At 38.3% G+C, this 20,036-nt stretch overlaps 1 protein-coding gene across 1 annotated transcript in view; it reads right to left on the bottom strand.

Moving 5' to 3' along the window:
- Positions 1-14,979, bottom strand: part of LOC307134370 (protein shisa-9) — a 102,278-nt gene extending 87,299 nt beyond the window's left edge. Inside the window, exons 1-2 of the mRNA XM_079830067.1 lie at positions 14,649-14,979; positions 12,124-13,305 (exon numbers count right to left, since the gene is read on the bottom strand). Of these exons, the coding sequence (XP_079686193.1) occupies positions 12,124-12,668 (545 nt within the window). The 5' untranslated portion in view covers positions 12,669-13,305; positions 14,649-14,979. The remainder of the gene's footprint in view (positions 1-12,123; positions 13,306-14,648) is intronic.
- Positions 14,980-20,036: the final 5,057 nt, after the last annotated feature.

Raw genomic sequence — 20,036 nt, 5'->3', positions numbered from 1 at the left:
GTTATTTATATACTATTATATTATATAATTATATATTATAGTATTTATTTTTCAGTTTTCATTTTAGTTTATGTTTTAGTAATTTTGTTATGTGCTTTTGTCTTTTTTTTTTACATTTCTCTATACTCGCTATCATTTATTTTTATTTCAGTTTTAGTTTTGGTCATTTTAAAAGATTTTCATCTAATATTTATATTTTATTTCAGCTTTATTCTGAAATTAACACATGTTAATAATTTTTGTTTTAGTTAACAATAACAACACTGTTAAGGATGTGCATTTTGGTAGTTTTGTCACAACTTGAAAAAGACGGGCAATGGAGTGGATTATTACTATTATTATTATTATTATTATTATTATTATTTATTTAATTTTTTGTATTAATTGCTGGTATTTGTAATTGCTGGTATTTCTTTTTAGCCTCTTGCATCATAAACATTTGTTTTTTGAGGTGGTGTATCAAGTTCAAATAGATGCCCTCAATGCCCTTTGTTTGTCAGAATAAATCTTCAATCTTTGATTGTACTTGATTCATCAGTCAAATGAACAATACATATCCCTCTCTTTCCCCCATTCTCACACTCTGTCCTTCCTCCACTCGCTTACTCGATCTCCCTCATCTTCCCATCAACTGTCCCCAGTGTGTGTAGCTTGATTGACAGGACAGAGATCAAGATAAATATCTGTACAATCCCTACCCCACACCCCCTGGACTCAATCAGGTCCTCTCTTTCTACACTCGGCCTTGACAAAACCCCCCATCCACCCCATCCTGCCATCCCTTCCTGGAACAAGTCTGTTCAGGATGACTGAGCAGCGCTGAGCTTCTGAAATGAGGGATGAACAGCGGAGAGGGAAAGAATCGCTCCTCCCGCGGGGCTTCAGCTCTGAGCAGCTCATTGGAGATACTTATGGCTACGCTGTTTTGTGTTTTCACATTCTTTTTTTATGTGGGATTAATAGGACACTGTGCAGCAGTGATTCAGGATCAAGGTGAGAGAGAGGGAGGAGAAGGTAAAGTACTCAATTGCTGTAACAAATTGCAAATTAGCCATTGACTTTCCATCAATGTGATTAAGGCACAAAGCACATGTACAAACACACAACTCACTGTGAAAGCCAAACACACTTGTACTGTTTTACATTCTAAAAAGTACCTCTGTTTGGATCATTTTCGACTGCAAATCAAGAATTTCTTGTGAGCACCGTAAATGTTGTTTTTTTTCCCAATGTAATGGGGCAATTTTCCAGCAACAAGTAGTTTTTAATCAAATTGAAATCAAAATTACTGCACGACACAACAAAACAGTTATAAATACAGTTATATGGAGCAATATTTTAGGCCAATTTCACTGGAGGTGGAGCTACCCACACTGGAAATGGATTTATATTATAATTAACTACTTTTACTGGATAGTTTTGTGTAACCTACTGTAGCCAGGTTGATTAAGTCATCTAGCCTTAAAACCAATTGCATGCTGAGCTAACATAGAAAGTATTGGAAGATAACTTCAAAATTATTAGAATTGAATTTGGTCATTTTTATTCTTTCTTCATTAACATAATATTTTTGCTCAGATTAAATGGTTAAAAAAATGTATCACTAACATATGAATACTAAAAAGTACATATATGATCAATATATTCTTCCTTTTGTGATTTTTAATATTTGTGGATCTTTGCACCCCATGTTGGTAATGTGGGTAATTTTACTAGTTAAAAGTCTCCAATAAACTGGTTTTAGATTAAAAAAAGAGAATTGTGCAAGACAATTTATATGTTCCCATACAAAACCTTTTTTACTGTGTAGCCCAACGCCACAGGCATAGAAACCAAAATGTCATATTCCGGTCATGGCTGGTTCGGAGATAAACACAGAAAATAGCTTGTCGCACCTGGTTATGACCTGTGTATCTATATTGGCTCTAAATCCACAAATACAGTTAGTTTTACTCTAAAGAAAAATAATCTCATTAAATACATGATGTACAGCAAACCAAGCACCCCTTCATCTTTTGATCCTTCTGTCTTGTTTCTCTGTCTGCAGACGTTTGAGGTATGAAGTTCACGAGTGCCCTGAGGAAGTTACGCTAATACATGTGACCACCAAACAAATATTTATGAGGTATTTTAGCATACACACAGATTAATATATTACTCACACAATAGCGGTTCAATATGTTTTTCTATAAAAATCCACCTAAATATGAACTTGAAACCACATATGTGTAGCTATAACCGCTCTCAAAACGTTCTCTCCTTATTTTTTCAAGCATGTCCAACATTCATAGTGTGCTCCTGATATGAAAGATACTGTACCTTTTAAGACACCTCCTTTCAAAATGCATGTTTTCTTCAGACAGAAGGCAATCCCAGAATGCATAGCAAAAAAATGACCTTTTTTAAATTTATTTGAGTATAGCAGCATTTGCTAAGCTACAGCCACATTACAGTTTTGCTAAAGTTCCCATTAAGTTGTAAAAATGTTATTTCTGAAACACTCAAAACAGACATTTTTTTAAATGTATTAAAATGTTTTAAACGTCAAACAAGTAACATTTAAAAATGTTAGATGAAAGTCCAGCTAAAGCATTTTTTAAATTTTTTTATTTGCAAATAACATTTTGTGCTAACGTTTTGAGAACATAGATAACTTTGAAGGAACATTCTATTAATGTTACTAGAATGTTTGTTCATAACTTTAAACTTTTTCCAGAACATTAGCCAAAGTTCTGAGAATGTTCCCTGTTGGCTGGGATGCTAATGTGTAACTATTGGATTTAATTGTGAGTTGGATCTCCCATGCACTTCGATTTGTGTGGTACATGTATGCTAGCCTAGAGCGTCGTTGTGAAGTTCCATTTCAGTGCTCATTATGTATCAGCAAGGCAGTTTACTAGGCTTTGGAACGGAGCATGTATGAATACTGTGTGTGTGTTAAGTTTGCTGTTCATTAGCTATATTACAAGGGTGGGAAATGAGATGCATTTAAGTGATGTCACACACTGTGCCCGGGGTGTATTCAATATCACCCCACGTTATGTAATGCTGCAAAATGGCTGTATGTGTTGTGTGTGTTACCATTAAACAGTTGGGGACCACAAATATGCTTAGCATGCGGTGGAAGCCGAAAACAGAACATACGCACATGCACCACAGGCATCTACGGCTTTTTAAACTGAAGTCGGCATGGTTCAGTGTGTCCATTTTATGATTGTGCCTAAAAAGGAGATTTAGATTTTGAAGCCAAATAGTTTTAGATTTAAGAGCTAAAAGCCCCCTGAATCAGCATAGAGTACAGTTTTTAATTATTATTATTATTCAGATAACATGATTGAGTGAAAAGAAATTTAAAGAGACAGTTCCCCCCAAAAAATGAAAATGTATTCATCCTCATGTCATTCCAAACCACAATGACCTTCTTTCTTCAGAAAAAGTGTTTGTTTGTATATTTTGTAAAAAAAAATATCCTGGCCTCTCTTTTCCATAATGAAAGTGAACCTGGTCATAAGACAATTGAACAAATGCCATTCGGCTTCAGTGGCATCAAATGGCAACAATATACAATTTGTGTTGTCCATACAGTCCATCTTAAGAGCTTTGGAGGCTAATATTAATAGTAAATAATGATTTGTGGTCTGTTCCTTACACAGATCTACCGCTTTAGAAGATTCAGAATTTTGCGCACTAGTTGAATAGACCACTTTTATTATATATTTGTAGTGTTATTTTTGGATCCTGACAGCCCCAGTCCACTGTAGGCTCCTTTGAAAAAGTGTGCTTGCAAAACTCTAAAACACAGCCTACATATATATTAGGGGTGTAACGGTACACATATTTTGGGGTCACGGTTAGATACGAGTAATTAAAAAATTACAGGATTGATGATTTCTTACTCTAATTGATAGACTGACCAGTGCTGCGCAATAAAAAACTTTGTTTTCAAACTTTTTGGTGTGATTAATGTGTTGTGCATAGCATACACAGTCATTTTATTTGCGCGTGAGAGTTCATTAACATGCGGTGACAATGATGGATGCACAAAGTTCAATATTACGCTTTTTCAAGAAATCATGGAAAGATGCTTGGCCATTTCGTTTCATTTAACCATTGACAAGGTGCTATGGCAAACGGATCTATGAAACGTATCCCACTCACGTCAGTTTCGTTGAATAACAGTGCTTATCGCTGGGTTATTGAATACATTTTGAAAATATAATCTAATCAATATAAACTATAATCTTTTAAATCTAACTATATTGAATTCCGTATCCGTGTAATTCTCAAGCCGAGGCAATCAGGTTTACTGCAACCTTAAAGCACGCGCATCAGCTGAATGTTTACAAACCTGTAATTAGCCTTTAGGCAACTAGCAAGGAAAGCACTTGCGTGCCATCTGAACTCTTGTTTTGGGTTGGTGCATAGATTGGAGTGTGGATTGCCAGTGACCGACTGTACCGTCACAGTCCAGGATGAATACATGTACCGTTACACGCTTACTATATATACACTATATATATTCCCTGCAGTTTCCAGCTGAAATGAACACTGAATGTAAGACACAGACAACTTTTATTATTTTCACACCAATTATGATAAGAGGGGCAGATCATAAAGACTTGTTTTCTTCTTGTTCATTGCTTGAATTATAAACAAATGCAATTTGACGTTGCTTCACATAACTTCATATGGCTTTTCTGACGTAGTAAACTTGCTTGGTAGCTCATCTGGTATAGCGTTGCACTCAAGAACTAGTCCCATGAAGCACGAGTCACAACAAAAGAGCTCAAAGACTTGTATAGAATGGTTGCTTGCAAATGCATTTTTATCTCACGTTATCTGGGTTGTCCAGTATTCATTGACTTTGTTTAAATAAAAAGAATGGCCAGGATCTTGTGCTTTTTTCCGTAGTTTTTTTGAAAATCAAAGTCATGACAGTAAAAAAATGACATATTTTTGTCCTTTTAAGTAATGTTTTTCTGCCATTAAACTAGTTTGCCTTCCGACATTATTTTTTATGTCGCCCTAGCAAAATACATCATTTTTTGCTTTTAGCCTTTTACTCCTCATGGTATTTGAGTCAAAATGAAATCTGGGGCAGAGCAGTATCCTGCGGTGAAGCTCTGTAATCGGTGTCTAATCCATCCATAGTGGCAGCATCCGTCACTGACATCTTTGCTCTTGAGCACAGGGAGGCAGTTTCCTAGAGGAATTGCAACAATAATGGGCGCAATGGTCCATTTAGTAGCTTTACAAGACGGTCACCTTTATAGCCGGAATGATGTCCATCCGTGTGTGACGTGCAGTTCAGCTTCCTCACGAGGCATTGATAGACAGGTACATGCAGTGAAACTGCAAATCTCAAAGGGCTCTGATAGCTCGAGCCTCTGGCTGCCAAAGAGCCCTCTGAACCCTCTCAATCTTCAGTGAAGCAGAACAGGACATGTGTGTGTGAACATGCGTAACCATCTGTGTGATGGGGTATTGGTGTGTGATGGGGTGCTAAAGTGGCATTATGGGGTGCAGTTGTTGATGATAGATAGAGTCAATAAAATTGACAGGAAATTACGAGGAGATGAGATTTTGCCATTTTCTGTCACCCGCATGAGCACCGCGGTTTAATGTGTCCAAGCATGCATAGAAACTGACAGGTCACGTCTTCAACTAACAGGACATTCTGTAGAGGAACCGTAAAGGCGACCAGGGCTAGTAGACATTGAGTTTCTGTATAGACACATACTTTAAAATCTTGGCTTAAAAAAAAAAAACCTTTTGAACATTTCCACTATTTTGGCCAGGAATTTTTTTTTACTTTTTTTTTTAAATATTGCCATTTATGTAAAAAAAAAAATATTCAGTTTTATTTCATTCATTCATTCATTCATTCATTCCAGTTTGTAAATGTATTGCTTCAACTTAAACTTATTTCAGTTAGATGCTAAGGAAAGGCAATGTTTTTTTGTTTTTTTAAGATTAGTTTAAGTTTTTCATCTAATGTTCATATTTTATTTTATTTTAGCTTCATTTCAGCAAACAGAAATGTTTTTAATAATTTTGGTTTTAGTTAACGATAATGACCCTATGTATGTCAGTGTTGTTTTATTCATTTTAATTGTTACCCAACACCAATAGAAAAAACCTTATGATATTGACATTTTATTTAAGATGGTTTTATAGTAGATATTTGAAACCAACAAACAAAGCCACTGCTGAAGAAAACTTGTATTTGTGTAAATGGGCTCCCGATCTACATACATATTTTTTCTCTAGAGATGCTTTCAAAGACAATGACTAATCAAACTATATTATCATGGGCTGGGACACAGGAAACAATATCACAATGACACTGATGAGGCTACGCTACAGTTAATTGGGAAGCTAATTACTGGTAAGGACAATAATGTTCGTTATGAAATGTTTTCAGTGTGCAAGATTTCAACACATTATAGTCTACTTTTTAGCGTTAATGTGCTAGCAATGAAGGTTTTATGCTAACAATCAACCTGTCCAACAATTAACATAACCAGTTAGTGACATTAGCATGTTAAAGAACATGAAGGTTCATGTAGACCTACGAATACACAATTGGGTTTACTATAATGTTCATAAAAAGGGTAAACAAGACGTTTTAGCATAGGTCTATGCATGATTTGCTGTTGATGGAAATTTACGAGTGGCCAGGGTAATTAGCTAACTCCTCAGGAGGCGGAAATAAACTGTTACGGATAATGAAAGAATCAAAGAGTTTAGTCTTTTTCCAGCTTCAGAATTGTATTTATACATATCCCGATAATTTAACCATTTGGAATATTTTAGCTTCTTTGAGCAGTTTTATAGATGAAATTCCTTTTTTTCTAGGCCAACTTGAATTGCTTTTTGTTTTGTTTTTTGCACTTCAAGATTAATTTCTTCCTCATTACACTGCCAAATGTATCAAGAGTCATTCTGCATCAGTTCTCATCATTTTTGTCCTTTCTTCCCTATCTGAAAAGCTGTGAAATAACACCCAGGAGTCTTTGACCTGTGGGTAAGTGAAGTGCAGCAGGTTTCAGTGTGTTCATGAGGTTTGTATGGAAGGACCTGTGAGACGTCTCCCGCTGGTTTCTGCCTCCACTGTGGAGTTCAGTTTGTTTGTCTAGCACATTAATAGTTCCAGGACCAGCTTTGGGAATAGTCTCTATCAGAAGTTGTAATGCATTTTTAATGGGACACTACTGTATTCTGTGGCCCAAGTGTGTTGGTCAGTAAAGCTAAATATAGACTAGCAAAAAAAACTCTATGAAATCAGAGAAAGAGAAATCTGTGGTGAGATTTATCCGTAAAATGAACCACAAGGTCCTCCAATGTACACGTACATAAGACATTCAGTGTGTATTTCCATCGGGGAGATCTTTAATGTGTCGTTCATATGCACTACGCTGCTAAAATGTGCTCGCAATGACATTCACCATTTGCAAACGTCAAGAATTGATTAGATCATGACAAGCCATTTCACACTTTTAAGAGCACACCAAAAAACTGGCCACTGGAAAAAAACATCTACAATAATATAATTAAATATTTGTGATATGTTGCTTGCAAAATTTTATTTTGTCAGGATCGGCTATACTTTTGAATGGACATCAATGGGGAAAGATGCACTTTTGAACCAGATGGTGTAGTCACGTCATCCACCACCAGGGAATAACTAGACCATGCTAACCAGGCAAACCTTGACCCATTCTCATTTGCCTGAAGAAAACAGAAATTTTGACCAGAACATGTAGGCTGAAGGAAAAGTTCATCCTCAAAAGCATCACAACATAGCCAATGTTAGCCATAGCTATTAGACATTTGATTCTTCTACCTATAAGTAACTTTGCAACTACATGTCAACTACCAGTCATTAGAGAATTAGTAGACTATTTAAAATCTGTAAACGTTGTTTTGATGGTCCTCCAACAGAGAACCTGTTCAGTAAAAATGTACTTTGTAATTAGTAATAAGTAACTTTGCAAGTAGTACTATTTCTACTAACCGTTACATGTACTTAGAAAATAAATAAGGTCCAATCTGATGGCGAGTTTAAAATATAGAAAGCAGGCATCTTGATACGTTATGTGTGTTTACTGAGGACACACTCATTTAAAACGTAGTTACGAGTTTCTACCCTTAATTTTGTCCTTCTAATGCTCTTCCTTTTGTCCCAGCCTCTCAATGTGAATCTTTATTTGCATGTTCACACGTTTCAGACATTAAAAAAACATTAAGGAGCCACTTCCATTATTGCTGGGATGATCATGTAATGCGGAAGCACTCATACTCACGGACATACGAGGTAAGCACACAAATACTCACACTAGGCAATCTGAAACGTGCCCAAGCACGTTCACCCCAAGTCTGGTTAGTTTGACTAGTGTGATTGCTCTGAACCGTTCCCTAGCCCGCTTGAAGAGGTGGGCTCGGGCACGGTACGCATGTAGTGCGATCGCTAACCACGCCGGAGCACGGAACAGCTAATACTCTTGTTTGCACTAGCCATCATTACGACAGCAAACATATTCTATTACTAATTGGATAGTACACTTTTCAATTAATTAGAGTACTGTATATTATGTTTATAACAGGTCTGGTTCTCACCTTTGATGAACAGGAATTTTAGTTTGCGAGTAAAGCTGCAAACGTCAGCTGCCTCCATAATAATCTTCTGATACGTGCAACACAATGAAGTGAGAATCACTGCGTGGCATAAATGATAAATCTATTTGGCAGTCTGTTAGGGAAAGTGCTTTTCTTCCTGTTTTCTTCAAAACAAAAAGTTCCATCGTAAATGACGTAAGCGTGCTCCATCCCGGAACGGTAAGTGCAATGTGAGTGCAGGCCAGCGGGGGAGTGGGGGGGGGTCAATCCTGCCAGTGCGCAGTACAAGGCAGGCAACCGTGCTTAGTGTGAGTACGCCCTCAAACATTCTCCTGGTCTCTGTTTACTAGCTCTGTCTTGGTCAAATTTGGCGTGTCCGACCAAGAGACTTGTCAAGCATGCACATAAATATAATACAAGTAGAAAGCAGCGCGTTTGTACAGTCCAACCATCACTCGTCATTTCATGCTGAATTGGATTGATTTTACACATGAAAAACAAACCCATAGCACTAGCAGCGAACGCACAGTTTGTAAACGTACTCACAAATGATACGCCCTTCAAATACACTGAAGGTAATTATTAAAGGTCAGATTATGCATGAAAACGTAAAGCCTGAAGGACTGCCAGCACGGTCTGTTTGCTCAGAGCGCACGTGCATTCGCACACCCAAATGAAGCACATCATTTCGGTTTCTAGACATTTCACCAGTCATTAGTCACTGTTCTGACCCTGCGATTTTATAAGGTCAGTGGCATAGGATGGGTTTTGTGGATGTGTGTGTGTGTGAGCACGTTGGGCTCTATACTGGCTGATGTTTGTGTTGGATGAATCCAGTCATGTTGGCCTCATTGGATTTTCAGAGCTGGTCAATAGAATCACTCTCTCGATGAGCCTCTGTATTTCATCCCAACACCCAGTTAACTTGTGCCATTATGACACACACACACTTTATTTGCTACTTTTGGCACCCATTTATCAAGCCTCATTAAGCTTTCCTATGATAAATCGTGTTAAATTACAACAAGCTGGCTATACACTTTGCTAGCTTGCCCTTCCGACACTGCCTGAGTCATTGGGCACATCTCACACACACACACACACACACACACACACAATTCCTGTGTGTACAGAACCCCAAGAACGTCCTTACCAAGTGAAACTCTCATAAACTTTAATACATTCAGAAATATGTCTCTGCCATGTGACTTTTTTATTCCGTCACAAACCGTAAATGATTTGTTTTTACCCACCCCCTAAAATCATCAAACAGCAGATAATCTATCATTGGTTCTCTCTCGCGCTCACTTTCTATCTTGGGCATGGCATGCTTCCAGCCCTTATCAATAGCCCTCATTAAATCATGGTGGTGTCTGTCTGCCATGCCACATTACAGATGAGAGACAGATAGCTGGACTGACGTCCCACTCTTCCCACCCCCAGAGGACAGCACTCCGCTTCCCCTCACGCCGAAAAGACCAAAGTGTCAACTTTATTTACATTATGATGGTGTTGAGTGCTTTAAAAAATATATATATACTTTTTTTTTTTTTTATGGACGTGGTATAGTCAGAACACATAACAGATGAGAACAAAAATTTAAATTTTTCATTGTGCTTCTTTTTAATTGATTGCAGCTAGTGCTGCACAGTTCCACTATAGTAAAAGCCGAGCTAGAAATAAACATGAGCATATGATCTTAGAAATAAAGTGGGGTGCAAATGTCAGAGACCACATTGAAAATCTGTGATTTTAAAAACAGATGTTTTTGCATTTTGAAATATGTAAGACAAAAAAAGTTGTAATATGTCAGGTTTCTAATCAAATGATAAATGTGACACTGATCATGTGACTGTTTTTACAGACGGTCAGATGTTCTTCCTTCCATTGAAGCACAAATATGCACTTTGAATCATCTTAAATCATGCAATAGAACATACCATTACCAGGTTTTATACGAATTTGTAGAGTTCATGCAGCTGTAATTAAAGCATATACAAAATACTAATTCTCCCAACCCAAGTTTTACCTCAAATTGTTATGCTGACAATATAATTTGAAACACAGAACATTGTATAGCCAAAATAGAAGCTTTTCACTAGTGGTCTCAGGAAGGAACCTTAATATTCAGGAAAGATCTTGTCTTATCAAGAAGGTTCTAAAAACTATATACAGTATAAGTTCGTGAACTGGCTTTATGGTTCTTTGAGGTTAAAATTTTTTTGGTATAACATTACAGGTTCTTCAGATTGGCGTGTTGGCATGAGACAGTTTTCTAAAGAAAAACACTTTAGAAGAAAAATAAATGTTCCAAATTATGAGTTCCCCAAAGAACATATCCGTGAACAGTTCTTAAAATAACTATTTTTTCTTAGTCAGAAGAACATTTTAATCATTTAAAGAACCTACTTGGCAACACAAAATTGTTCTATGTTTCTTTATGGATCTATAGGTGGAAGTAAAAAACCTTTATGTGTGGAGTGGAAATGATAAAAAAATTTGTTGTGGAATTCAAAAGGGCTTTTTTTTACACTTTAAATAGTTAACCTTGGGTCTTTCTAAAACTGAATCCTGGGTTATCTTGCGTCATGTTTCACACTAGTCATAATTTACCCGGGGTTAACAATTAATCCTGGGTATTCATAAACTGACGTTTCACATTGTACATTCCTAAACCATGGGTTAACATTCTTATTTGCATATTTGCGGTGCCAGTGTCATTGATTAGATGAACGCAGCACGCAAGGTGTTTACATAAAAGCTCTTGCAATGCGCATCCTCGTATTGCTGACTGTACAACCATGTTTATTCAGAATGGACATTTCGGACTGTAAAGGTAAGAAAGAGATCTCTTCTTCACTCAAATTGTTGCGTTTTCTGTCAGCATTTGACATTCTTCCTCTCATTCGCTGAATTTACTGTTTATATACAATGTGCAGTATTCCTGTGACTGTCCAAAGCACTCAAATATGAGTACGCAATTGGTTGTCTGTTGCTAAGCATCCAGAGGTAACATTCCAGGGCAGGGTTTCATAACCCCGGGTAAAAAGCGGTGCTAACCCTGTATCTAAATTACAAGTGTGAAACGCTCCTTTACCCTGGGTTAAAAGCAGTATTTAGAACAACGAAAACCCGGGGTAAAGCACAGTGTGAAAAGCCCTAAAAATGGTTCTCCTATGAACAGAGCTTGTCTGCAATTAGATAACATAGAGAATGCATGGTGATTATGCCCGAATCTCCTCCTCAGATTTTTCTGCTGAAAAAAACATCCTCACACGTGTTTCCTCTACAGATTCAGAAGAGATCTCAAACTGTGCTCAGATTTGCCAAGATGCAAAAGTCAGAGGTTTCAGTGTGCCAAGATCAAAATGTTCGATTTTTACAGCTCTGTACTTTTACTGAATGTCAACAGTTGTCTCATTTTTATTGCTCATGAAGCAACATCTAATGCAAACTTAAATGAGACATATCAGAGAACTTAATTAACGAGCATCACCCACTCACCTGGAGTTTGTCATGTCCGTCTGTCCTCCTTGACTTTTTTCCAGGCCCAGTTTGGTGAAGATCCCAACCAGCACCATGATGGCCACCACCCCACATATTATGTACACGATCATGTGAGTGCGGTCTCGATCCGGTTCCTCTTGGACATCTGTCACCGGAGCCGCCGGCTTGCCCGTGTTGGCCCACACCGGCGTGTCGTAGTTGGAACAAGACGTCTGGTCCAGGCTGTGGATCTTGAACTGGCAGCAAAATCGATAGTAACACGAGCCGCAGCAGAACAGATAGATTCCAGCGTTACAGTTAAACGGAGGATCCCATTGGCCCATCACATCATAGTAACCCCAACAACGGCTTCCGACTGACGGGATTTCTTCTGCTTCTGACGCCGGGGTCGCAAGAGTGACCTCCGGAGCACCAGACGGAGCAGCCGTCCGATTGGTGGCTTGCACACCTGTGCTGGCAGTGTTGGATTTTTGACCGTATGAAACGTAGCTCAACAGTAAAATAGCAGTTAACACATTCAAAAACAGGTGTGAGGCAGCCATAATCTTCTTCGATTAATCCCACAATGCGTATCCCTGAATGCAACCACGCCACTGGGGACAATTCAATCAATCAATTTAGTTAATGTGAACCAAGAAAGCAAGTTTGCTGAGCAAATTGTTATGTCTCCAAGTTTAGAGCAGGTTTATTGCTGACTTGTTGTCCGGCTCCTAAGAGAACGACAAGCTGATACAGGGAAAGCAGCCCTCATCAGTGAATGAGACGGAGAGCTTTCCACGCCACTTCAGCACACAACATGCTCGCTGTTGTCATCACTACAGGGAGAGAGCAAGAGCAAGCAAGATTCCTCCCCTTTGGAGAGACTCCAGGGTCTCACCCTGAGACAAACTGTTTCGTGGCCCGGGGGAAAAAAAACAGCACTTGGTAAAATTCCAATTCAGAATCCTGAAGGAATCACAGCGTTGGAATCAAGCCTTATCCGTGATCTTTGTCCTACCGAACATTGCGCGATGCCAGCGAGGAAGAGATGCGTCACGCTACATTTCGTAGGTAATCTACAAGTCATTCTCAGTGTTTTTCACTCTTCTGTTCTCTCAGAGGAATATCTGTTGTTCTTTAGTCCCCCCGATGCTTTTGTTTTCACAATCAAGGTGTCTTCCTTCTGCTCAGTTCTGTCCCCTGTGACAAAACACCAAACATATTGTCATACACTCTAGTTTTAGTTTTTAGACTCTAGTTAAACAATTTTTTTTACATGCACTAGGTATGAAGTTCTAAAAGTTATATAATATGGTTATATAAGCTATATATTATATATTGTATGTTTTATATACATGGTCAAATATATAATTTTATATAAATATATATATAACGTTTGAGTAAAAAAACTCCATCCCAGATATTTTAGCTTGTACTTACTCTGAATACGTAAATGTTAATCAGAATGTATAGCTATGTCTAAATATATAGATACAAATCTAAATATATAAATATAAATGTATATGTTACATAAAACTCTAAATGATAATAGAATAGATATACATTTTATATAAATTAGGAGCCAAAACACAGTTCTTTTTGAATATCTGATCTGCTGAACTCTGTTATGTGTGAACATGCAGCTGTATCTCACATTGGGCACTTTTGATCAGATATTCTCTCTCGTTCACACACTCTCTCTGCTTCACAAACCTACTTGCAGTCCCCACAGGAAAGAGCAATCACAAACGAGATCTCTTTAACATCTCCATTCTTTCTCCTATAAACCACAGTCTCCATTAAATGGAGGGCTTCTGCTGCTCAGATGCTTCTCCTGAAGAGAGTTTCAAAAGAAATCGCAACATTGTTTCAAACTGCTCTGATTGGACCAAGACACCAAAGTCAGCGATTTCAATATGAGCTCAAACTCATTTCTAATCAAAATCAAAATGATCTGAGCTACACTATCCACATTGTTTCACGTGCTCCAAAGGAATTTTAACCAAAGAGACAAAGTTGCTACTCAAACAAACATAAGAGAGAAGTCTCCTGAGCTATAAAAGAGCAACCTCTGAGCGACGTCAACACATTTTCCTCTGGGTTTGTGTGGCTTCTTTGGGGCCTCTTCTCAGTTTTTTCTATCATTTTGCTGCTCTCTTTCCTTTTGATGTCCTTCTGAATCTACCTCACACACACACACAATGAAAAAGAGGGTCTCAGCATTACAGCTCCTCGGTTTCTTCACTTAGAAACCACACACAAAACGCTCTCTCTCTCTCTCACACACACACACACACACACACACACACACACACACACACACACACACACACACACACACACACAAATGCCAAAAGTCGCAACAGCACACCTAATCCAGCTCCCAAAGCACCTGCACTAAGCTCCCTCTCTATGTCTGTCTTTCTCCATGTGGATGAGGCAAAATGCACGGTGCAGATGCACACGTCTCAGAATGCAACAGATCAGCTTCCTACAACGGAGGAAATGCTTCTGAAGCGTAGAATCTGAATCCATCGGCTTACCCATACGCTGTTTATGAAAACAGGCATACTGTATATTGATATATGTATAGGATTGTTATAGATATATCGCTATATGTATGTGTTTTCACTGGAGGCTCTGAAGAAGTTCTCCTCAGAAAAAGAAAAAGTGACAGTGGATGACAGATGAGTGAGGAAGACCAACAGATGGCAGGTAATCTTTATTCTCCTCAGTTTTTTCGTCCCAGTGCATTCCCGTTTCTCCGTTCTCAGCCTGCCAGAATCCGTGTTCCAGGGATGGTGTGTTCCCGTGTGGAGTCAGGAACGAATGATAGTGGCTTGTGCTCCCTCTCTCTCCCTCTCTCTCTCCCTCCCTCACTCTCTCTCCCTCACTCAGTTTGTCTCGTGAGCGAATGAGCGTATCTCGTTTGCTGACTCGCCCCCCCTCTTCCTTTTTTTTTCTCTGTCATTGACACCTTCTCCCTCCTTTGTCCCATGTTTTGTTCTCACTGTTCAAAAATATTCCTGTCGTTTCCCCCTGTTTCTGTCTGTTCCCGCCTCCTGTTTGCCATATGTTTATCTGCTCTCACTGTCTCCACAACCTGCTATCCGTTTTTTGTGTGTCAATCAAGGGGGTAGGTTTGATTTTGACATGGATGGGGGCATAAAAGCAGTTCATGCCAACCTTTTTGGTATTTATGATAGCCTTTTGATCACATTTTCATCAACTAAAGCCTTTAAAGTCACCATGAAACGGAAGTTGCGAAAGTCTTTTCTTCCCAATTGTGACATATACAAGTGAAATGGCTTCTCAAACAATAAAAAATGTAGGGCGGGACTTGATTTTGTCCATTGGGAATTGATTGGATGGTTGTGGTTTGCTATTGCTTTGATGTTATTTGGGTTGTCCTGTCCTCGCGTCGGTAAACAAATCGTCAGAAAAGAGAGAGGGGAAGTTACTTTGATTAAAGATTATTTGATTAAAGATGACACATTCATTTTTTATGAAATATTGATGTGCACCGATAAATCATTTATAATAAATACTGGAATATTCCATAAAAAATAAGAATAGTCAATTTTGATTTCATGGTGACTTCATGCCAACACTTTTGTCTTTAAGGGGCTTCTTAATGGCTCTGTACATCACTTTATTTTAATATTAGAAAATAATAGGACCGATGATGAATGAATATTGCAGTATTGATTAAAAACGATTTATCCATGCACTTGTCCTCGAAATCTTTAATCAAAATATCTTCCCCTCCCTCTTGTAGCGACATCCCTTTTCTGAAGATGTGTTTTTTTCTGGCGCGAGGGCGGGGCAACCTGTCACTCACATGACATCACAGCAATAGCAAACCACAACCATCCAATCAATTCCTTATGGACAAAATCAAGTCATGCCTTGCATTTTTTCTTGTTCGAGAAGCCATTTCACTTGGATATAGGTCACAATAGAGAAGAAAAGACAATCACAACTTCTGTTTCATGTAATGTCAACTTCACAGGTAATGTCAGTGGTATGAATCATTTCAGATGCGGACAAAATTACAACAACAGTGGTTACATATATATATATTATTTGCTTGGCCAACAGTTCTAGGGACAATTCAATGGTCACTGGAAATTGGTATAGGAACATGATTGCCTACTAAATTCTATACCCTTGTGTCAATTATCCATTGCTTTTTTTTCTTTCTGTCTGTCTCTCCCTCGAAATATTGTGGTTCAACAGATGAATGCAGCAGTGTTTACTGAGACAGCAGGTCACAGATCTGTGTGTGTGTGTGTGTGTGTGTGTGTGGCATGTGTGCAGCACTCTTTTGGGGTTTGCATGAGATGATGGGCAGGAAGCAGCAGGAGATTAACGGAACAGAGGGATCATGGAGAGGAAGCATCAACGAAAGAGAGGAATGGGAAATATGGACTGTGGAGAGAGTAAATTTAAAGGTTTAAATGGAAAGATGGGTCTTATTTCTCTTGTAAAAGCAAAAATGTGTAGAATCATGTAGAATATTTTAATCTAAAAGAGCAAAGAAAAAAATATTTCCAATTTTAGACAATTTTATTCAGAAGTATAGGAGAAAACGCTCCTAAAAATGCAGGGTCTTGTAAAGGTCTTTTAGGTCTCCTAAACCAGGGTTCCTCAAATCTTACCCTGGAGGGCCAATGCGCTGCAGAGTTTAGCTCCAACCCTAATCAAACACACCTGAACATGATAATCAATGTCTTCAGGTTCATTACAAAACTACAGGTAGGTGAGTTTGATTAGGGTTGGAGCTAAACTCTGCAGCGCATTGGCCCTCCAGGGTAAAATTTGAGGAACCCTGTCCTAAACAATGCAACAAAATTGAACATATTTTATGTTTCACAGACATGTATTACGATGGAAACACATTTACCGAATAAATTCCTAGCCATGCATCAAAAAAAAATCCTGTAACTGCGCAATGCGATGGCATAATTGGACCAACAACGAGGACTGATCTTTTTGCATAACTAAAATGTTGTTTTGGTTGTCCTGAAATGCCTGAACAAAGTGTCGACAAATTGGTTCAGTAAATACCTTCCAGAACTGTCGTACACGACTGCGTACCCAAATTGCAGGCATCTTCCTCCGAAATGCATTTAGTGTGTTTCGTCTCTGAGCTCTGAGACGCACATAATTTATTACAGTATATATGAAAAATATTATACACAGTGGCTTCTACTGTTCTTAGTGATATTTAGTAGCAGTTTATCAGGTAGTGATGATTTTGTTCTCTTCGACCTACTGGATGGAATACTGCTTTTTTAGCAAATATTTTATGCGATATTCCCATTTTGCAAGTTAAATTCACAACTTTGGATGGAATCATAGTTATTATGTATGTTTATTTGTCTTTAGCCACTGCCTACAAAGCACTTTCCTTCACTGGAAACCGGAAGTAACTCACTTGCGCTAAACATTTATTCTTTGAATTCTTCCCAGGAACAATACAAGTAAGCACCATTATGAATACAAGTTTGCTAAGAAGCATTTCCTACTAAAGCAAGGCAGTATTTGACTCTGGTAAAGCATATCCATAGCAGACTGGTGGGAGTGGCCTTGGATAACAACATTACGGGTGTATGTGAAGACAACAGCATTTTTTTCTCTAGTCAGATAGCACCAATTAAAAAACAACAACACTTTACTACTGTATAGGCAGCCAAGTTTTATTGAAAGCCCATTTTGCTAGCAGTAAAAGTACCCTTTTAAACTATTATGAAAAGTTGTCAGAATGCAACAAATCTTAAAGGTCATAACAATACTTTCCCATCGGCTTTTGTGAGATTCAACCATTGAGAGTTGGATAAAAAGCAGCAGAGACAAGAAAATAAATTAGGTCAAAGAAAGAACAACAGGAACAGAGAGAGAAGGAGAGAATCATTTGCATTTATGATAATGTTTTCGTTGAGTGTTTTGGTTGCCGGTGGCTCTGTGAGCTCTGATTGCTGTTAAATATTTCTGACTCATTTAAACGGGCTGATCTACAGCACTGATGTTTCAGAAAATGGGCTGCGGCCAACGGAGACTGGAGGAAGCTTAGCCTTCCTCTGGCCACGGGGATTCATCTCACGCAATCCATTGGCTTACTGCTTTTGATCACATACATATCCACATTTACAGTCAATCAAATTTTCAGTGTATTCAAGGTGTTCTCTACAAACTGAACCCATGACATTGGTAATTTCATCATTTGTTTCCCAGCATTTCTCTTTCTTTCTCCTCCCGTAGCATCTTTGTGCTCAAAATCAGTCTCCGGGTCTGTGTTTTTGAATTATTGCTGTGGTGCAGCAGCGGCTCTCAGCACCACAGGGAAGGAACGGATGAGTCCAGAGGTCTTGTGGGAGAAATAAGGGGCAATGAGCGTTCAGGCCGGGGGTAACTTATCTTTAATCATTTCAGATACACACCCTCTCTCTCTCTCTCTCTCTCTCTCTCTCTCTCTCTCTCTCTCTCTCTCTCTCTCTCTCTCTCTCTCTCTCTCTGGCCTGATCATGCCATTTCTCTTTCAAATGGAGGCAAGTAGCCTTGGATAATCCCATGTACCCATTTGCTTTGTGTTTATCTGTCTGTTCGGTTCATCTCTTCCAGGATCTGAATTCTGCAGGTCTGTGATTTGCAATGCAAGGCATTTAGCATATAAGCCACAAGGGGCAGTGCATTACACTGCAAAAAAATATTTTTTTAAGTTGTAGGCCTAAATAAAAGATTATTAGAGTGCTTTTTTAAAAAATATACTTTTTCAGCTTTTCTTCTTCAAAATTTAATGTTTAATTCATGTTGTTCATTTGTAATTGTGAAATTTATTTCTGAGTGGAAATTGTTTCGAGAAACAAATACTTTTCAGTGTACCGTTTAAGAGAATGTGAAGCTGACGTCTCGCTGTGGGTAATGTCTCGTTAAGACGCCATGTTTAGAGAATCACACGTCTTTCTGCTAGTAAGTTTAATCCAGTGTTTTGATTTTCTGTTGTGGCAAAAAAAAATTGTCATTGTAGGTCATTCATGCTGTATCGAAAATTGCCATATGACACACATCATTGTTCGGGTAGAAAACTGGACAATGTAATACGTTTTTTCGCCTAAAAACACTAAGGGAAGCAGGTTCAGGGGGTGATGAGAAGACGCCGGATAGCAAATAATGATATCACTGATTAAACCCATAATCACATTGCTGAGTGTTTTTGAAAGTTTTGTTTTGTTTGGTTTAACAAGAACAACCTTTGCGAGTATGACAGTTTATCGGCTTGTGAATTAGCAGAACTTGCATGCAGCCACTGCAAAACTGGTCACAAGCTTCTAGGGATTTGATTTTGGTTGTCGTTTGTTGAAATAAATATATATAAAACATTTAAAAAGTCAGTCCACTGAATTTGACCCGCATTCTCTGATTTCCCTCCTTGGCCATAAAATGAATATTTACAATGACATCAATAAAACATTTAAACGTTCCAAACAAAGAAATGGCTCGACTTCTTTCAGTTGTTGAGCACACATTTTTATTTGGACATCCCGTGTGACACCCGGCACGTTTATAGGCCCATTCACACCAAGAACGATAACGACATAGTTCTAAAAATCGTTCTCGATATTAAGAATAACAGAGTTCACACCACAACAATAACGATATAGAGAATCGATTCCGTTGGAATCATTTTCAGAATGATTTTATCCAGCTGATGAACTATTAAAACATTGACAGCCAACCTATCTATAGCTATAAGCTATAGCGAGCTTGAGCATTTAAAGCAGCGGACAAGCACGTGCTTAGAATGTACATGACGATACGTCCACCGGTGTGGTCGGTAATATAGTTATTTTTATAGTTATCTTCCTGATAAAATCGCTAATGGATAACTGCATAACATATGGTCTTACTAATACTCCAAACAAGCATTT

Source organism: Gobio gobio (assembly GCF_949357685.1).
Source record: "Gobio gobio genome assembly, chromosome: 1".
Classification (NCBI taxonomy): domain Eukaryota; kingdom Metazoa; phylum Chordata; class Actinopteri; order Cypriniformes; family Gobionidae; genus Gobio; species Gobio gobio.
Note: the sequence above shows the minus strand (reverse complement) of the source record. Positions and strands in the feature narration are given on the sequence as shown.